This window comes from Fusarium fujikuroi, chromosome FFUJ_chr02 (assembly GCF_900079805.1).
Source record: "Fusarium fujikuroi IMI 58289 draft genome, chromosome FFUJ_chr02".
In the NCBI taxonomy this organism is placed as follows: domain Eukaryota; kingdom Fungi; phylum Ascomycota; class Sordariomycetes; order Hypocreales; family Nectriaceae; genus Fusarium; species Fusarium fujikuroi.
The window spans coordinates 2,446,087-2,463,487 of record NC_036623.1 but is presented as its reverse complement, the minus strand read 5'-3'; the positions used below and the strand labels follow the sequence as shown (position 1 = coordinate 2,463,487).

Sequence of the window (17,401 nt, the reverse complement as noted above, 5' to 3'; positions counted from 1 at the left end):
AAAAGCTTGTTCTTGGATCTAATGAGGAACGTAGAACACAGTACCAGGGCATACACTCTATCCCTCTGCTCTAATAACTGTACAAGGTGTCAGGACTCAGTCGATTGCTACTTCAGTGAACCAGTGTTTCTCGACTTCGACGCTACTACACGAAGACAGCCGCCTGACTTCGGCTGAAAACTATGAGCGTCAGGACAAATTCTTAAGAACATGCAACCTTAGTTTACAGCTTCTTGGAAAATTTTACTCTCTAGTATTTTCCGGGTTATAAACGGCATAGCTCAATGTATCATCCCACTATATCACCGAACGCTCAGTCGCATGGCTAACTAACTACCTACCTCTGTTGACGATTATATCGTAAACATGGAGAACTCGAGGGCTCGTTTTATGGGTCTTGGTATAGTTCTGGCTCACAGTAACAGTTCACGGAAGACTGGTAAGTATTGGCCCCTCCAACTCACATATCGTTTGCTGGGTCAATCAGGTCTCTATGTGGGATAGTTTCTGACGACCTTCGTATATGACAGCCCAAGAGTATCTCTGCTCATCAGCAGATTCAAGGCCACAGCTCAGTCTTCTCCCAGGAACCATCCTTCAACTGGTAATTCCATCTCCTGCCATCTTCGGGGTCACTTAGATCAACCTGGTCCACCTCCTCCGGCACAATCACCACAACACGGAAGTTCTTCCTTGCAATCTCGTCGTCTAGATCTTCGACCTTCTGCCCAAGTCCGAATCCAGGGGCAGGCTTTTCATCTCGCTTTGTACCCGGGGGAGGATTTCGGAAAGACCCTCGCATGCCAGGGCTCAAGTTTCCAAAATGGGCAGTAATCTCTTTACCCCAGTTCCAGAAACCCGAGTCGTCATTGTTTTTGAGGCGCATATGCTTTTCTATCTCTTGCCTGACGTGTGAGGCTGATGGATGATCGATATCTTGGCCAAGAAGATAGGCGTGGCCACGTAGACGCCATTGAGTCTTGGTCTCCACGACCCAGAAGACCGCTTCGACAGGTCCGCCGCCGCCAGACTGCGGGATACTCTCTCCATCAGTTGATAGTTCAGGAACTTTTTCCATACGAGCGTCAGTGGTGATGGTGAGAAGGTCACTCTCGTAGAGGGAGGGGTTGAGAGGTGCCTGGTTCTTGGGGTTGACGGGAATCTCGGCCCACGTGCCTCGATACACGACGGTACGGGAACGAGGAGTGACTGAAGAGCCACGGTGATGGAGGGTGCTGAGCACGAAAGTTGGAGATTCCATCTTGTCAACGTGGGATAGAAAAGCTGAGCGCCATGGCGCTGCTGGTGTCGGGTGATGTGCCGACATTGTGTGTTGAAGGTGGTTGAGAATCTGGGTTGTTCGCTGGGTAGGTCGAGCCACAGGCCTCATTGACATTGAGAGTTGTGAGACGTTACGGGAACCTTGTTGCTGCACTTGACTGTCGTGGTGTTGTTGTGAGCGAGGCTGGTAGGTAATGTTGAGGTCGTCAAACCCCACTTCAACATACGGCATCATAGGTCAATCATCGGTATATCGATCTATGAGTCATTACGACAACAGTTGAACGGAGCATATGCCAAAGAGTCGACTGCCGGATTGCCAACGGTATGACGCCTGTCTCAAGCCAATTCCCATGTCAAACATCGGGTACAGGGTAGCGATACGAGTGAGCCATCACAGGATTCATGACATTTACAATGGTCTAGGTACCCAGGGCTGAGCCAACAATGATCCACCCACATATCCAGAATATTTCCGCCCTCGGGTCGTACTCTTACGATCGTTTTATAAACCCGTAGTATCACCATTTAGGTTTTATAGTGTTAAGCTTGGTCTTTCTCGTTGCAACGTAACACACTGGTGATTTGCATCATGAAGTTGACAACTAGTCATGGAAAATACACTTGAAGACCACTCATGACTCCGCTAGGCTCGCCTGACCTTGTCTGATCCTGCAGTTTATGACTAATTAGCCTGCGAATTCGTTAGCACAGACGCTCATCACAATTGTTCAGCAACTGTTGACATTCCAGGGGATGCATCCGGTCAGGGTTCAGCAGCTCTAATGACTACAAAAAGAGATATCGCCATATGCAAGCTACGCAAAAAATATGACGAGGTGGCCGCGCAAAGTTAAGAGCCAATGTTGGCAAAGAACGTTGTCACTTGCCGCAGGGTGTTCCGTCCAATACAAAAAAGGACATTGCGTACGTCATGAGCTCCGCCTCGGATTGGTCAATGAAGTTCTCTCTGAATGTTCTAGACCGTCCGGGGTCTGGGGCCCTAGGGAGGCTAGCAACGAAGGCTGGTGGGAGGGAGCGGCAATACCAGCGTGAAGTTGGTGACGTGAACAGGGGGCTGTTACGAAACTACGAATTGCCGTCGTCGCTATCGTAATGTAGGGAGATAATCTTGAATGAGTTGGGGGGGGGGGGGGGTGATCAACCAACAAAAATGGCGCTTCTTGACATTTTCCCACACGTAAATTTGGCCACCATTGTCTCGTGGTTGGTGTGTTGGGAGAAGAAGGCAGGAAGGGTAGTGCTTCGGAGGACTCCGATTGAGAAGAAAAGAAAAGAAAATGATCGACATCGCTTCTCTCATTCTTTCTCGAAGCTTACCTCGTACGTAAGTTGATGCACAGTAGCGCAACTGCCAACTGCCGCTACATTCTTGGTGTTCAGACAAGACGTCATGAGCCGGCGAGAAGAGTCCAAGGGAGATTTAGAGTTGAGAGTAGGGATTTGATGGAACGCGGCATACAAGAAAGGGAAGACCAAGGAAGTGTTCATGTGTTCCGTTCCGTTTCCGTTAACAGGGGCGCAGTTGATATTGAGTTTGACTATCAACGACTGGGATTTATCCGGCAGCTCTGGTAGGTCAGGTTTAGCGGAGAAAACTGGAGATGCTCGTCTCAGGCACGGAGATCGACTAGGACTTGTCGGAGCGATGTATTTCCTCAAGGAGGTCGACCAGAAGACTTGGCTTTGAACCAAAGCCGCTGGCGCCCGACTTTACCAGGGTGCCGGACTGTTGGGATCGGGTTGGTCTTGCTTCTGCGACGATCGTTTTCAGATGCGGCCCATTCAGAACTACCCAACCTTAACATGGTTTCTCGGCCTGTCCTCTAACTCCAAGTTTCTGCGTTGCAATTTAATCAGCGTCGCTTTTCAAGTACCGATCAATCCGCTAGGGTGATATATGAGCTGATGTGAGAAGTTTCAAACGAATTCTTCTGAGATAGCAACGGCCTCGAAGCATGGTTGACTCCTTCGGTTGCACTAAGTGCGCAGACACTCGCCCATGTTCAAATTACCGTATTTCTGCTCTGGCATGGCATTTCGACCAAGCCTGCATGTATGTCTCACAGTGAGATAATTTGAATTACCTCAGTAAGTCAAGGCTAGAACGGCGCTCAGCGAAGTGGAGATGATCAGAACTTGGTCATGGAGCTTTTAGCTAAAAAAGACCCTGGGCCTGGGCCAGCCATATTGCATGTTATTTCCCCAAGGGTCGCTCAAAATCCAATGGTGACATTTGGCGATGTCCCCAAACAGAGGTTGGAATAAAACATGGGAATATGTTGGTGGGTTCCATATACCGATCTGCACACTTTTTGTGTCAAGTCTGCGAATCGAGCGACGACGTCCGTGCTAGCTGACCGAGCCGGCACTTGTTGACGAGGCCTTCAACCGTAGACGGAGTCCTCGGTCGATCCGTGCACCATTTAGCTCTTGATAGTCACGGAGTACCACTTGAAGGGGTACCTGACCGAGCCTAGAGTGGAAAAAGGAGGCTGAAAGTGAAAGGCCTCGCTTGAAGAGTGGGATGGCCAATTCTTGTTTCGAAGCGAGGTGGGAGAGACCAAGTAGATCAGACGGACATGTCAGAGAACGAAGGAAATCTGGAATCATAGTCTGATGTTATTTACCCTTTTGTATCGAGTAATGAACGGAGTCTAGGAATAGGTTTCGACGGAACATGGCTGCGGGCTAGTTGCATTAGGGGAGTTCGGTAGTTTCCCATTCGCACTAATTGGGCGTCAACAATTTGCTGCAATCATTTGCACCTGTCAGAAGTGATTTCGATTTGTATTGATAGTTATAGATCTGGCGTCCAATGATGGTTGCTCTTGGCGATCGAGTGTGGGCGGAAGAACGCCAGAGTCTTACAGAGTCTTAACTACTTATGTGCAAGAAGCCAGCAAGGACAACGAAATGAAGCCAAGTCAAGATTCGGTAACTATCCGTAGGTAAGGTATCCGTGGTCTGGTAGTTCGTGATAGTCTTCACTTTGACAATGTGTAGGGCGTCGTCTGAGTAAGTGTGGCCTGAGTCGTAGAACGCATGGATACCCCTAGAAGGGTCTAACATCGATCAGACGGGTGTACGCGAAAAAGATACATGTAAGATGAAGAAAAACAGCCGCGATTTCTGAGATGGATGGATGAAATTTGTTATTACCCTTGATCTTGGGCAGGTACCGAAGACAAAAAACCACGCGCCAGCGGGCGCAAAATCCGTACCTAACGCATACAACTGCCATTAGAGGCATGGTAAGTTAGGGGTCTCCCGGTGGAAAGGTACCTACAGTACTAGTAAAAACGCACTTTCTAGAGTGCTGTTGCCATTCCCACTTTGTTACTTGCTCCGCCCCCGCCTTTTTTTGCCCACACCCAGGGCATCACTCCTCTTATTTTGACTCTTTTTCCTCTACTGTCCCATTTCGCAATTCCCTTTTCTTTTCCGGGGTCTCTCTCTCTTTTTTTTCGGTTCCATTTCGACCTTGTTATTCCCTTGGATTGACACTGCACTTTAAGAGGCTCTTTTACGCTCTGGCCCTACCGACGCGAATACAGTGACTGCTGCCGCCAACCGTCATTATCACTCGTTATCTACCTACCGTTACGAATGCTCTAATGCTTTTATATTGCCCAGGGCTAACAAACTCTCTGCCGTCTGGTCGCTCTACCCCAGCTACTGCCGCTACCGCTGCCGCTGCCCTGCCGCGGCTGCCCATATCCGGCCGTTATTTCCAGCGCCGCCCACTGCCAGCAGCCGAGTTCCGGCGACATAAAATCATTCCCGCGTCAGTTTAAATCAGCAATCCGTATCAGCTCAGATTCCAGTCATTATTCCCGGGGTCTTCCACCTAAACCTAAAGTTATCCCCAGCCCAGAGCTATCAGAGCTCCAGCTCCAGCAATAGCTAAAGCTCCAGTCCCAGCTCCAGCTCCAGCTCTGGATCCAATCGAACTTCTTTTCGGTCCAGGTAAATCCCAGATCTCAGCCCCATTTTCCTTCAGATCCAGCTCCCACTCTGCAACGTCTGATTGACGCGCCTGTAATATCCTCAAAAAAGGCGCTCATCCACTGGACCGAATATTTTGGTGAGCTTTGTATCATCGTCAATGGATCTATCACAGCGGGCGCTTCCGCGTCACACTCATCACCAACCACCACCATCTCTCTCAAATCCTTCGCCCTCGCATCTGCCGCCTCAACATTCTACGTCTACGTATAGTCCTGGTCCCGTCGCCTCACATCCAACTCTCCCTCTTCCCGGAACTCACCCACCATCCTCGACTTTGACACCAGGATCGGCCTCAACGTCCCCTGCATCCATCTCCCACCGTTTACCTTCAGCATCAGCTTCGACGACATCAAGGCATCCTACTGGCGATTATCTTCCTGACGCGGATGACCAAGACGCGTCGACACCTGTGGATGGAGAGGAACCTCCAAAGAAGAAGCAAAAGCGCAACAAACCAACTCTTTCATGCCATGAATGCGTAGAGCGCAAGACCAAGGTGCGACATTTCTATCCAATACATTTTCTCATGTTGTGTCGTGCTGTCTGCATATCATCTAACTCATCTCTACACATGTTCCCCCATATGAGATGAGCCCACTTTACCCCGACATTATGGCTCAGTATGGAATTTGATGATCCCAGGTCGTCTGAAAATGCCCAATCAATCCCGCTCCTTTCCTTCTGTTGTGTGAGAGTGAGTTTAATTACTAACATTATTCAAAGTGTGACAGAGGTCGACCTCATTGCCTTGCGTGTACGTGCACCTGGATCTTGGTTTGCTGGTTCTATACTAACTTTTAGCTAGGCATAAAACGACAGACTGAATGCCGGTATGCCCATGTCGCAAACCTTCTCGAGTATGAAGCCTCCCGACTGAGTAACTTTATGTCCTGGTTTAACAATCAAGTAGGGAGACCACCAGGTCGGCCGCCAATGGCCGCCGTATGACGAAACCTCCAAAGAAGAAGTCTGGTTCTAGCGGAAAGTCCCCCATTCCAAATATCGCAGATAGGGGTATGTCGAATGATCCCAGGGCAACCTCGCGTGGCGCTGTTGCCCTCTCCATCGGCCTTCTGTCCAACGTCCCTTATTCCTTGCCTTCTGCCAGTAATGTTTTTGGCATCGGGTCTGAGCACCCATTTGCCAACTACTGGACCTGTGAAGGGGGCTTGCCTGAGGTTATCTCAGTGCTTCCAGACAAGATTCAAGCCGATATACTACTTAGCCGATACTTCGAATGCGTTGACCCCGTGTATCCCATGATACATCGACAGACATTCTATGCGGACTACGAACACTTCTGGCAGATGAATCAGCAAGAAAAGACCGACACAGATCCGTCCTTCATTGCATTGATTTTTGTCATGCTGGCCCTGGGAACTCAATTTGTAACATCGACTACATCCCCACAGGAGCGAAGGCAGACAGCAGAGTTCTATGCTTCGGCTAGCAACCAAGCTCTCCGTATCGCATCATATCTTAGCAGTGCATCGTTAAGGTCAATTCAGGCTATGGTATTGCTAGTTTACTTCCTTATCAACGACAACCATGCCTCAGATGGATGGGCGTTTGCAGGTATTCTCATTCGGCAAGCTTATGCTATGGGTCTTCATAGAGATCCAAATATTGGTGGGTGACTGTTTTCTTTACTTGCTCTTTTCTTATACTGATTTCTTTCAGTGACTCCAAATGCCACCCTGTTCGAAAAGCAGCAGCGGCGTAAGGTCTGGCAAGCAGTACTTCTCCAAGATACTTTCTTGACCGTCTTACTCTCCCTGCCACCGTCTGCCACACATACAGATGTTTCCGTCGAAGACCTACTCGACGATGGCTCCTCGATTGCAAATAGCGACCCAACAGATACAGCATATATCCGAGGCTCTTGGACTTTGGCCAACTTGGTACAGGAGACGATTTGCTCGCCAAGATCATTAGACCTACCAATCTGCACTACGGCAAGGCATAAGTCCAAGCTGATTGCTGACTTCCGAGCTGTTTACCGTTCGTTCCCTGATGTATTCCGGTCTTGGGATCCTGATAGTATCACGGCGCTCGCAAAAACGAATAAGAGGGTGGTTCGCCAGACGCTGTTCTTGACGAGTAACTACTTCCATAACTTGATGCTTGTCCATGCTTCCGAGAGCCCTGATGTTCCTGTCAATGTTCGTGGTACATTGGAGGCAGCGCACGACGCCATTACCGCTTTCTTCCTTCTTTTCACCCTTCTTGAGATAGAAGCACGTGTTTGGTGGGTTTTCAATCACCGAGCTTTCTTGGAGGCGCTGTGTATCGGAAATGTCCTGAAGGAGGCTGCTCGAGAACCAGGTGGTGCAGATATGATGGCAAGGGATCCTCTCCTTGTCAGGGCAAAAGCTGATATCAGTGAGTCTTGATGCCTTTGTTGTTCCAGGTCTCCCTGCTAACATGTCGACAGCACGCATGATCCAGATCATGCAGGTTATGGGCGAAGACTCTGAGGTAGCGAGGACTCGAGTGCAGGTTTTGAGTGACTTTCTGGTATGAATGAGGCAGTGGCCTGTTTGTATAAAAGTGTTCTGGTTGATGACTGAATGAGACGTGAAGCATATTCAGGGGTAGCATTGGTCTAGCACGTCAGCAAATATCTAGCAAGGCATGTACATACCGAAGGCCATATTGTTCGATGTTCAAGCTGCGAGTTTTGAATACATGCTGGAAGATAAATAGATCTTAACACAATATATGCATACTAAAGAGAGTATTGTAGTGCTTCTTCGCTGTGCACTGCTGTTGTGTTTGTTTGAATTTCTTGGGATATATGTCTGATGAATGAACTATCCAAGTTGTCAGTGACAACAAGCAAGGGGAAAGAAACATCATGGTAATGATTTATTGGGTGTCTTGAAAATATTGAAGGCATTGCCATATTCAAATATCGCCAAGACAATCGAGGCAAGGAATTGCCGATGCCGTTATGCCCCACTCACGACACCAAAGACTCGGCCGGGGGCTGAAGGATGGACTCGTCAGCTCATGGTTAATGATTGGCCACTCGCTTAAAGTATGGGTTCATTGATTGCGTCGCCCGACCCTTTCAAGACAAGGCCGTCAGCCAGGCTAGACTCAACAGGGCTCCAGGGCTGTTTCAGTGCCTAAGCCGTCGTGCGCTACAGGGCCATTACAGGGCCTGTTTTGGGAGGCATCCGCGTGGCCAGGCTCCCACATCCCGTCTAGTCGCGTGGGCTTTTTCGCTCTCATTTCCATGGGGATGTCATCACCTCGACTCAGCTCGTCTCGCATTTGCTCTTAATTCTTTTTTCCCGTTCATTGAATTAACGACCCTTTCCCTCCTTGTCTCATTTTCGTATCATTCTGCCTTAAGCTTCTTTGTAGCGTGGCTGCCTGCGTTACATCCCCTGCTCTGTCGTGTAAGAGGGGTTTTTGCAGTTGACACTGCTCAGTGTCCTACGATACCTACCTAACAAGAGAGATTTTCGACCTTCATACCTCACTATGCGCGGCCTTGCTCAGGCTGCCATGGTGCTAGCACCGACGTTGGTGTTAGCTCATGGACCTCACCATCCTCCTCCTCCTCCTCCTCCGCCTCCGCCACCTCCTCCCATGGGATTTCTTCCCTCAGCTCTCGATGTCACGCCCTCAGCCTTCGTCACAGTCAAGCTCCCCTTGAGCGAATCCGAATCCTATCCTCTGGTCCGTCTTCGAGACTTGATTAAAAATGCCATGAACTAACATATAATAGACACTACGATTTGATGTGGAGGAATCAGAAGAAGTCTGTGGTCCCGCCAGCATCACCCTCAATGGCGAACCCCTCAAGCAAGACGCCAAGGGTCGCGGTGTCGGATCTTTCCTCATCAACAATGAGACCACTATTTCAGCAGACTGGGATTTCGAATGCATCGGCCCTAAAGAGTTCCCCTTCGGCCAGTCTATGCGCTTCAATGTCAAGGCTCTCGACGACATGGCTCTTACAGAGGAGTCTTCCTTCTGGATGACTTTCAAGCAAACCGCACCAGTCCGAATCTCCGATGTTGGAAACGCCGCATATGTCTGGAGTCTGTCAATGCCTTTCAGCAAGGACAAGGAGTCCTCCTCTGACGACAAATCCACCTCTACATCACCCCCCATCTGGGAGTATCCCGACCGCGATTTCCAGGACCCCGAGGAGGAACTTCAGGTTGAACTTATGGAACTGAATGCTTTGCACAAGCAGATTCTTCAGCTTGAGGAACTGGTGAAGGAGAGGGAGGCATCTGTTGCTAAGAAGCTGGGCAAGCAGTATCCTCCTCCACCCCCCTCGACTATGAAGAAGATCAAGCAGTGCGATGGCGTGCAGTGTGTTCTCCACACTGTTGGTGAGGAGGTGCGACACTCGGCTCACAGATTCTACGATAGCATATTTGGACATCACCCACCTCCTCACGGCCCGCATGGTCCTCATCATGGCCCTCATCATGGAAACGGTACTCACCGGGGCCCTCATCCTCCTCATCCCCCGCCGCCGCCGCCTCCTCATCATGGTCACCCTCCCTTCCCCTTCCCTGGAGGTCACCCTCCCCCTCCTATGTGCGCTCCTTGCCCCTGCGATCCTCATCATGGAAACCCTCCTCCTCCTCCACCACCACCTCCTCCTCACCACCGGGGTAAGCCTCATCATGACAGGCCTGAGCATGGTCACGGTGGTTTCGGTGCTAAGGATCATGAAGGCCACCACCCTCCACCTGTAAGTCTAATGCCTCAACCAGAAATTGAATTCGTCCCGCTAATTACTCTTCAGCCTCCTCACCATCCCATCATTGTCATCCTTGGAATCGTGACCATTGCTCTCGCTCTTTTCTGTGCTATTGCCATCGCCTACATTCACCGCCGTGTAGCGCGTCTCAGCCCCGAGGCTCGTCGTGCTATCCGCCGGGCATTCCGCCAAACTCGCGACGAGCGTCGTAAGAACTCTGCTCTGAAGGCTGCTTACCGTGCCTTTGTTACCCGATGGATCGAGAACGAGGATGATGAGAAGGAGGCTATGCTTAACGGTGAGCGACGCCGACGATCATCTTCCTGCAGCAGCGTTACCATGGAAGAGGAGATTGCTTCCTTCCGTGAGGCTGCTCAAATGGTTGAGGGCATTGTCGCTGCTGAGGAGGGCCAGCACAGCCATGCTCGTTCTTACAGCTACGCTGCCGGCCCCCCTGTTCCTCCCCCTACTTCCCACCACACTGTTGCCACAGTATACCCCGGCTTCATGGAGACGGATGAAAACCTTCCTGCCTACGACGACGATGAGCGTGACTCGTCGGTTGTAGCAGATGGATGCCGATACACTCCTGGCAGCTCCGATTATACCCCTTCAAACTCGGGGTCCAATGCCAGCGATGTCCTGGGGGATACTAAGAACTAAATTAGACTCAATGACCTTGGGCATGAATGATTTCCTTTGCATATTACTATGATACACCAGATTTCCTTATTATTGAATTTATGCGCATCAGATGTGGGATATTGGGGATTGTATTTACAAACAACAAACGCTCTCGCTCAATAGAAGCTATAGCAATCTAATACCACAACTTGAAATATACACCTCTATAATACGCTCTTGTGCCTGATCTCTTGTCCTTGTGCTTATCCACGCATGCTCTTCTTGTCTATCACCCGAATATGAACTCTTGGTAATTCTTGGCAATTTTCTTGACGCCTTCATCAAGATTCCAGCCCTTTACCTCACAAACATGTCGGTACATGTCTTCCAATGCACTGTCCATTTGTTCGCCGGCAATGTGAAGATCACTCTCCACTAGGATGCTCTCGTCAGGCAGGGCCCGTAGTATATCATCAGTCTTATTTCGGCTAGCATCAGTGCTTAAATTGACAGCTGTTGACAGCGAGACAAATATACGAGCTGGGATCGTTCGGTTCAGATACTGCCTCAATACTTCGACACTAGCACTGAATGAATGTAGGCATATTCGAGGAGGGTACGGCTTCTCGCTGCCATCGTCGTCCTCGTCTGAAAAGTCCTCAGCACCCGATGCCACAAGACGCCGCTTTCGTCGTGTTATAACCTCCCGCTCATGGCCCTTCCACGTTGCCGCAAGCGTCTCATACAAGACGCCATGAGCTTGCACGCCATGCACACTGACAGCTCTGCCAGTTTTTGCAGCAAGACGAAGCTGTGCGGCGAGAACATCACGCTGGTGCTCTATTTTCACCCTGTAAGGGCTGAGCTGTCGGCCCTCACGACTCCCTGGTGTGAGTGTCGAATCTCTCTCGACATGTTTCGATGTCAGCCAAGGTTCTGGTAGACGAAAAGCCTTATCAAGGCCGATCTCACCAACCAGAGCGCGAGGGTTAGCAGAGAGACGGGATTCGGTTGCATTGAGAAATGAGCTTATAGCGATAGGGCAAGGAAGAGAAGCAACAAAGTCTGGTGAGGGCTCTGGCTGTAGAACGGCATTGTAATGCGCTTGTTTGGCGGCATTGTCGGTACCGGACCCGGAGGTGGGCTGAAATGTCGGAGTGTCGGCCGAGTCGTCGTATAGTAGATGGGAAAACCATGGATGCCAGCCAAAGGAGGGAATAGCACAGGTCCCTGTTGATTCCGAGTTTTTTTGCAAAAGTGATTGGAGATCAGGATTGGAATGTTTGCTAGCGACATCCGCAACGAGCTCCTGGTCCTGGGCACGTGTTGCCATGATGGTCAAAGCTGCTGCACGCATAGAGGGTATATCGGTTATTGAAGCCATTGTGTCTGTTGGATGGCAGTGGGCGTCGCATATTGGCAGATGCCAGGGGAATGGAGGTTGGTCCCCTGCAAGCTCTGGCTTGGACTGCTGAGACTCTTCATGGTTATGGGTGTGGGTGTTTTGACACATGTTGGTGTTGATATCAGTGTCACAGTGGTGTCGAGATAGCGGGGTTTATTTAGCACTGCAAATGATGGAAGTTTACGTCCACAGAAGCACACGAGGTTGTCACGCTCAACGGCCAAGGTCTGGAAGGCTTGAGGCTTGAGGCTTTGAAAGACAAGTTTGAGTGATGTCAGCGGGGGAAGCTGATGTGGATCATGATGGGGACAGGCATTATCGAGGCTCCAAGTGGGGTTAACTTATGATGAGATCGGTCGATACAGTACGAACATATCCCATAAGCATTCAGTTAATCTGGGGCAATTTGTTTTCATGCGGTGAATATAGGAGGCTGAGCTTCTTGTTCGTGAATGGATTTCGTCTGCCTCGGCTTGTAATCACTCATGTGACGTGTGTGGTTGATGTTGGTTACTGATGTGCTTCAGTGGCTGTAAGTTGCTGTCCGGACAGTTTTTAGTGCAACCACCGATTCCAGGGTCCTTTTGTGTTACGGTCGATCTTCACTGGGCGCAAATACTCGGAAGTTCAATGCAGTCAGTCAGTTTATTGATATGGATATCAGCATTGTGATAGGGGATTTGATACTGCAAGTGCATTGAAAGACTCGTCATGATGTGCAATCATGCCTTATCGGTGCATTCCACCACTGACGTTGCTTTAATCTGTACAGTTTGGTAGGTATCATTGACCCTCCTTCTGCCAACATGAAGCTTCCCCCTACCGTTTACTATCACTTGCATCTCTCCCCGGTGCAGGTTCCCCGCACGAACCTTCCCTGTGGCTTGTCGCGTTGCCGTACGACAGTCACCTCAGATACCATAAAAATGGGCAAGTGCGGCATGTAAACCGACCTAAGCCAAGCCAGGCCAAGGCGAGCCACCATTCACATGTGATTGCCTCCTCCAAGTGTAATCCTCCTCACCTTAGACCTCCGTCGTTTTCCTTTACCTTTAGGTAGTCTTCTCCTCCTTTCTTCCCATCTCCCGAGATACATAAAATTACGGCTTCTACTTTGCTTCAGCTACAGCTCGATGCAACCCTGTAGAGTCACATTCGCCGTACACCGACGCTACATTCTCGCCGGCTCAAGCACCTAATCCCTCCGCGGCGCATCGTTTCTAGCTCCCCGGAAACAATCTATCCTATCACGGCTTTGGGGGATGTCGACGCATATCTCGTCCTAGAGCAGCATCCATCCATTCTATGTACATATCGGTACTCTACACCAACTAGTCGCCCTCCTCTCGGTTCTCTTTCTTTTCCCCCTTCCTTCTTATACTTTTATTTCCACATCTTCTTTCTCCTTATAGCCCGTGCTTCCATCTGTAACCACTAATTATACCGTCGACAACCTCCACGCCTCTGTACAGACAGCACTCCTCGAAGCTGTTGTGGTCATGTGCTGCTAGTCTCGTTCTGTAACACCATCAATATGGCACTCCTCAACCCTGTATATGCCTTCGTCGTGCCCTTCCTGTTTGTTGTCACGGTTCCTCTTGCTGTCTTCGCTGGTATCACAACTACCATCGCTTTCTCTGTTCTCATCCTCCGAGTTCTGGCTGTGTATCTCGACGTTGCTCTCTCTTTCGTTCCTCATTATTTGGGTGGACGTAAGACTCGCCCTTACCATCCAAATACTTATCATCCTCACCATCAAATCCTCGAACCGGCACCTGCAGCGCTCTATACCAATCCTGTACCTCCTTCTGCTGGTTCAACAGCATATGAGTCCTCCTTGCGACGTCGTCGACATCGAAGAAGCTCCAGTGCTCTATCCACGGCAGGCACTACCACTCCAATTAGCGAAAAGGGACTTGGCTTACTACCAAGCATTGGTCCAGAGCGAGACTTCGAAGGGGTTGGTGGCTGGCGTCTGGGTGGTGACGATGAAACATGGACTACCATAAACTCACGGCTTGAACTCCCTGACAAGCAACACCTTGGGCGAAATCATCATCGTTCCCCATCTGGTGGCCCCACGACACCTGGAGAGGGCGGGTATCTTATGATGAAGGGTCGCAACCGAAGCCCCGGAGCAAAACGTTTAGCATCTCCTAATAGCTCTCGTACAAGAACACCTTCTGGCCCACGGATCGCTTTTACAAGCAAGTCATTCATTGACAGTTACTTTCCAAGTCTCAAAACTTCTCCAAAAGGACTGAAAAAACTTCCGACTCAGGGTGTCGTCGATGCGTAAGACCGAGTCAGACTCTTTGCGTTATCGCGTAAACTATTCTAATGATCTAATGAAAAGGTGTTGTTAAGGTGGAAAATGGCACGAGGACCAAAAGTGTCACAGAATATGGTAATCCGGGGGTTTCCATTGGCGTTTGAGCGAGGATTTGTCAATTGTCTGGATATATGATGATGCAAAAATAAGATATCAATGACTTTTGAAAGAAAATGACAAGGGCGAATTTCAATCTGCCATTACTCATATACTGAACTGATACAATGGTAGCAATGTCCTATTCCTGGTATCTGCAACGCCTCCAACGCCAATCCAGCGTAAATACATTATCATGATAACATTGGCCAACCAAAAAGAAGGATTTGTCTTCTTAGAGAGTCTGCCAGAAGTAGTTTGCGTAAAAGAATCGCGAGAACTTCTTGTCCATGTTGACAACATGCACGTCCCCTTTGCGATCATTCCGAATAACAGCCTTGGACCACTCACCGTCCCTGTCATCTCTCTCAATATCGATGCCCAGGCTTCGATACACCTTGAGCCTCAGTAGTACCTCATCATCCACTGGATCTCTACGTCGAGCATTAGCTGCCGCATCGCCCTCAACGCCCTGAAGCTCCAGCTCGCGAAGACGAGCCTTGAGGTCAGCGGCCGTCAGAGCAAGGCGCTCAGCGTCGGTTTCAGCATCAGCAGCAGCTTTGGCGGTACGAAATTTCAGTGTGTCTAGACGTGCGATGTTGGATGCGTGATCCGCTGACGAGTGAGACGCAACGAGGTCGTCATGTCGCGATGTGTGTGTTGCAAGCTGCCGAGAGAGCTTCTTCAGTGAGGATTCTGCCTCACGAACGCGAAGGTCGCGAGCTTGTTGGAGAGTCGAAAGTGACTCTGTAACACGGGAGACGGCAAGTTTGTCTGGTGCGATATTGAAGTTTTCGATAGTATGATGAATGAGCTGGGTTTGTTAGCTTAGACAAAAGGGGACTACAGGAGTAAGTACTTACAGTTGCGGGTTCTTCGGAGAGCAACATATTTGCAGTTGATCTCGAGTGCTCGAATCAAATGTGGAAGATTTTGTGTCAATGACAGCTGTAAACCGCAGTTCCTCTACAGTCTTGAACGGTGATGATGGTGAACTTGGTGCTTTGCCAACGCAACTCCATTTTGGGCTAAACACGTTTCCGTCGTCACGACGACAATCAAAGCTTATCTTATCAGTAACCACTTCTCCCCCACCTTATTTAGCCGAGCTTTCCCCGTCAAGCGCACAGCGTCATCGGGCCCGCCACAGCCAGGCAAAGGTGAAGCCGAAAAGAGCTACCTCTGAATAACACGTGCAACCTCTATTACGTTACGTTTGCCATTCCATCTCGAAAGCCTCTTGATCCTGACCAAGATAATTGATACCAAGACTCCTATTCCTCCTATACAGAATACACCTTCACGTTCTTTGCCCTCAAGGACTTGTTCTCTCAGAATGGTAACTGAACTACCATGTGAGTTTTAAACTGCATGACGATATTCTAGCTTATACTGATAGCCTCGCTAGATGCTCTCGATGCCGAGACGTTAGTCCTTTGCTTTGAATATACGACGATTTCTTTATCCTGACTGACGGCGACAGACCGCTAAATACCTCTGAGCTTAATGTACTAAAAACGCAATATGAGCGCGAGGGTGAGATGGTTGGCATCCAGACCAAGTTCAACTACGCTTGGGTAACCACCCTACGTCTTAACCTGCGAGTCATTACACTAACTAAATCTCAGGGCCTCGTCAAGTCCAACCAGCGAAACGACCAGCAGCTCGGTGTGCGTCTTCTCTCGGATATCTTCCGCATCTCCCCCGAACGTCGCCGCGAATGTCTCTACTACCTTGCCCTTGGCAACTACAAGCTCGGCAACTACGGCGAAGCGCGTCGGTACAACGACCTCCTTCTTGACAAGGAGCCTGCCAATCTTCAAGCATCCAACCTACGCCAACTTATCGATGACAAGGTTGCCCGCGAGGGGCTGATGGGTGTCGCTATTCTGAGTGGTGTTGGTGTTGCGGCCGGTGTGGTGGGAGCATTTATTCTGAGGAATGCTAGGAAGAGGTAGATGACGATATTGCTAGGGAGGAAAGCGTGTAGGGACATATATTCCATGGGCGGTTTCTGGGACACTTTACTCACTCTTCACTATAACCTCTGGATTGGGCCCTCTTGGAGTCTTGCCATTATGAGATATGCTTGCACTACAAAATGAAGCGACCATTATTACATACGTTAACCCACTTTATATAAGTTTATCATCAATCACCCTAATTCCATCACTGTACTAAGGTGACAGGCAAGACATCGGCTGTTGGAAAGTCACATTCGATGAGGTAGTACAAATTTGCTAGATGTCTTACCACGCGATGATTTTCACATGTTAACATAACAGACAAATGTGTTGGAACAAGAAAGCTAGACAAATAAAACAATGTTAAGGAAACCAAGAAACAAGCCAGCTAAGAAACAAACCAAAGAGACGACGCATCACCATCTAGGGAATATCATCTGTCGAGACATAAATGACCATCCTTGTCTCAACAAATGTACGACTAAAATACAACAAGCTGCTGCTCGACAACTTCCTTGGCATCGCCCATCTGACCCTGTCTAATATCGTCCATGACCAAGGCACCATTAAGCCTGAGGGAAAAGAAAGGGGTATCCGAAGGCAGAGTATGTGAGCAGAGCAACAAGGTAATGTAGGCAGAGCACAAGGAGACAGCATGTCACCCTAAAAGAATATGGCGAACCAGATGCATAAAACATATTAGCATCTATAACGTCTCCCAACGAGAAGCGCTCAGATTGAAACGCCTTTCGCCATTTTCCCTGCTGTTCTACTCTCCAAAAGGTATTCTCATGTGACAGATTAGAGGTGAGACCAACAGGTTCTCAGGTTTGGTTTGACTCAAAGCATAGCCAGAGAAATACGCTTGCCTGCAACTTGAAGTCATACCGAGACTCCTGCAAAGCCATATAGTCTGCATCTCCCGTCTTGCATGA

The 17,401-nt window shown here is 49.4% G+C and overlaps 7 protein-coding genes; 4 read left to right on the top strand and 3 right to left on the bottom strand.

The window, feature by feature from the left end:
* Nucleotides 1-559: 559 nt before the first annotated feature.
* Nucleotides 560-1,327, bottom strand: FFUJ_04548 (uncharacterized protein; the record flags this gene model as incomplete). Its single annotated transcript, XM_023572153.1, has 1 exon — nucleotides 560-1,327. The coding sequence occupies one exon, from the start codon at nucleotides 1,325-1,327 to the stop codon at nucleotides 560-562; it is 768 nt and encodes a 255-aa protein (XP_023426331.1).
* A 4,083-nt stretch (nucleotides 1,328-5,410) lies between these two features.
* Nucleotides 5,411-7,836, top strand: FFUJ_04549 (related to transcription activator protein acu-15; the record flags this gene model as incomplete). XM_023572152.1 has 6 exons in its annotated part: nucleotides 5,411-5,809; nucleotides 6,037-6,067; nucleotides 6,119-6,170; nucleotides 6,224-6,942; nucleotides 6,994-7,695; nucleotides 7,748-7,836. 6 exons carry the CDS (start codon nucleotides 5,411-5,413, stop codon nucleotides 7,834-7,836), a joined length of 1,992 nt encoding a protein of 663 aa, XP_023426330.1.
* Nucleotides 7,837-8,805: 969 nt separating this feature from the next.
* On the top strand, nucleotides 8,806-10,708 carry FFUJ_04550 (uncharacterized protein; the record flags this gene model as incomplete). XM_023572150.1 has 3 exons in its annotated part: nucleotides 8,806-9,003; nucleotides 9,053-10,036; nucleotides 10,091-10,708. 3 exons carry the CDS (start codon nucleotides 8,806-8,808, stop codon nucleotides 10,706-10,708), a joined length of 1,800 nt encoding a protein of 599 aa, XP_023427117.1.
* A 250-nt stretch (nucleotides 10,709-10,958) lies between these two features.
* FFUJ_04551 (related to Cut9 interacting protein scn1) lies at nucleotides 10,959-12,053 on the bottom strand (the record flags this gene model as incomplete). Its single annotated transcript, XM_023572149.1, has 1 exon — nucleotides 10,959-12,053. The coding sequence occupies one exon, from the start codon at nucleotides 12,051-12,053 to the stop codon at nucleotides 10,959-10,961; it is 1,095 nt and encodes a 364-aa protein (XP_023426329.1).
* Nucleotides 12,054-13,608: 1,555 nt separating this feature from the next.
* Nucleotides 13,609-14,373, top strand: FFUJ_04552 (uncharacterized protein; the record flags this gene model as incomplete). The annotated part of the gene is made up of 1 exon (XM_023572148.1): nucleotides 13,609-14,373. One exon carries the CDS (start codon nucleotides 13,609-13,611, stop codon nucleotides 14,371-14,373), a length of 765 nt encoding a protein of 254 aa, XP_023426328.1.
* Nucleotides 14,374-14,737: 364 nt separating this feature from the next.
* FFUJ_04553 (Probable kinetochore protein SPC24) lies at nucleotides 14,738-15,392 on the bottom strand (the record flags this gene model as incomplete). XM_023572147.1 has 2 exons in its annotated part: nucleotides 14,738-15,316; nucleotides 15,366-15,392. The coding sequence occupies 2 exons, from the start codon at nucleotides 15,390-15,392 to the stop codon at nucleotides 14,738-14,740; spliced, it is 606 nt and encodes a 201-aa protein (XP_023426327.1).
* A 446-nt stretch (nucleotides 15,393-15,838) lies between these two features.
* On the top strand, nucleotides 15,839-16,460 carry FFUJ_04554 (related to outer mitochondrial membrane protein FIS1; the record flags this gene model as incomplete). XM_023572146.1 has 4 exons in its annotated part: nucleotides 15,839-15,857; nucleotides 15,911-15,929; nucleotides 15,986-16,079; nucleotides 16,131-16,460. 4 exons carry the CDS (start codon nucleotides 15,839-15,841, stop codon nucleotides 16,458-16,460), a joined length of 462 nt encoding a protein of 153 aa, XP_023427168.1.
* Nucleotides 16,461-17,401: the final 941 nt, after the last annotated feature.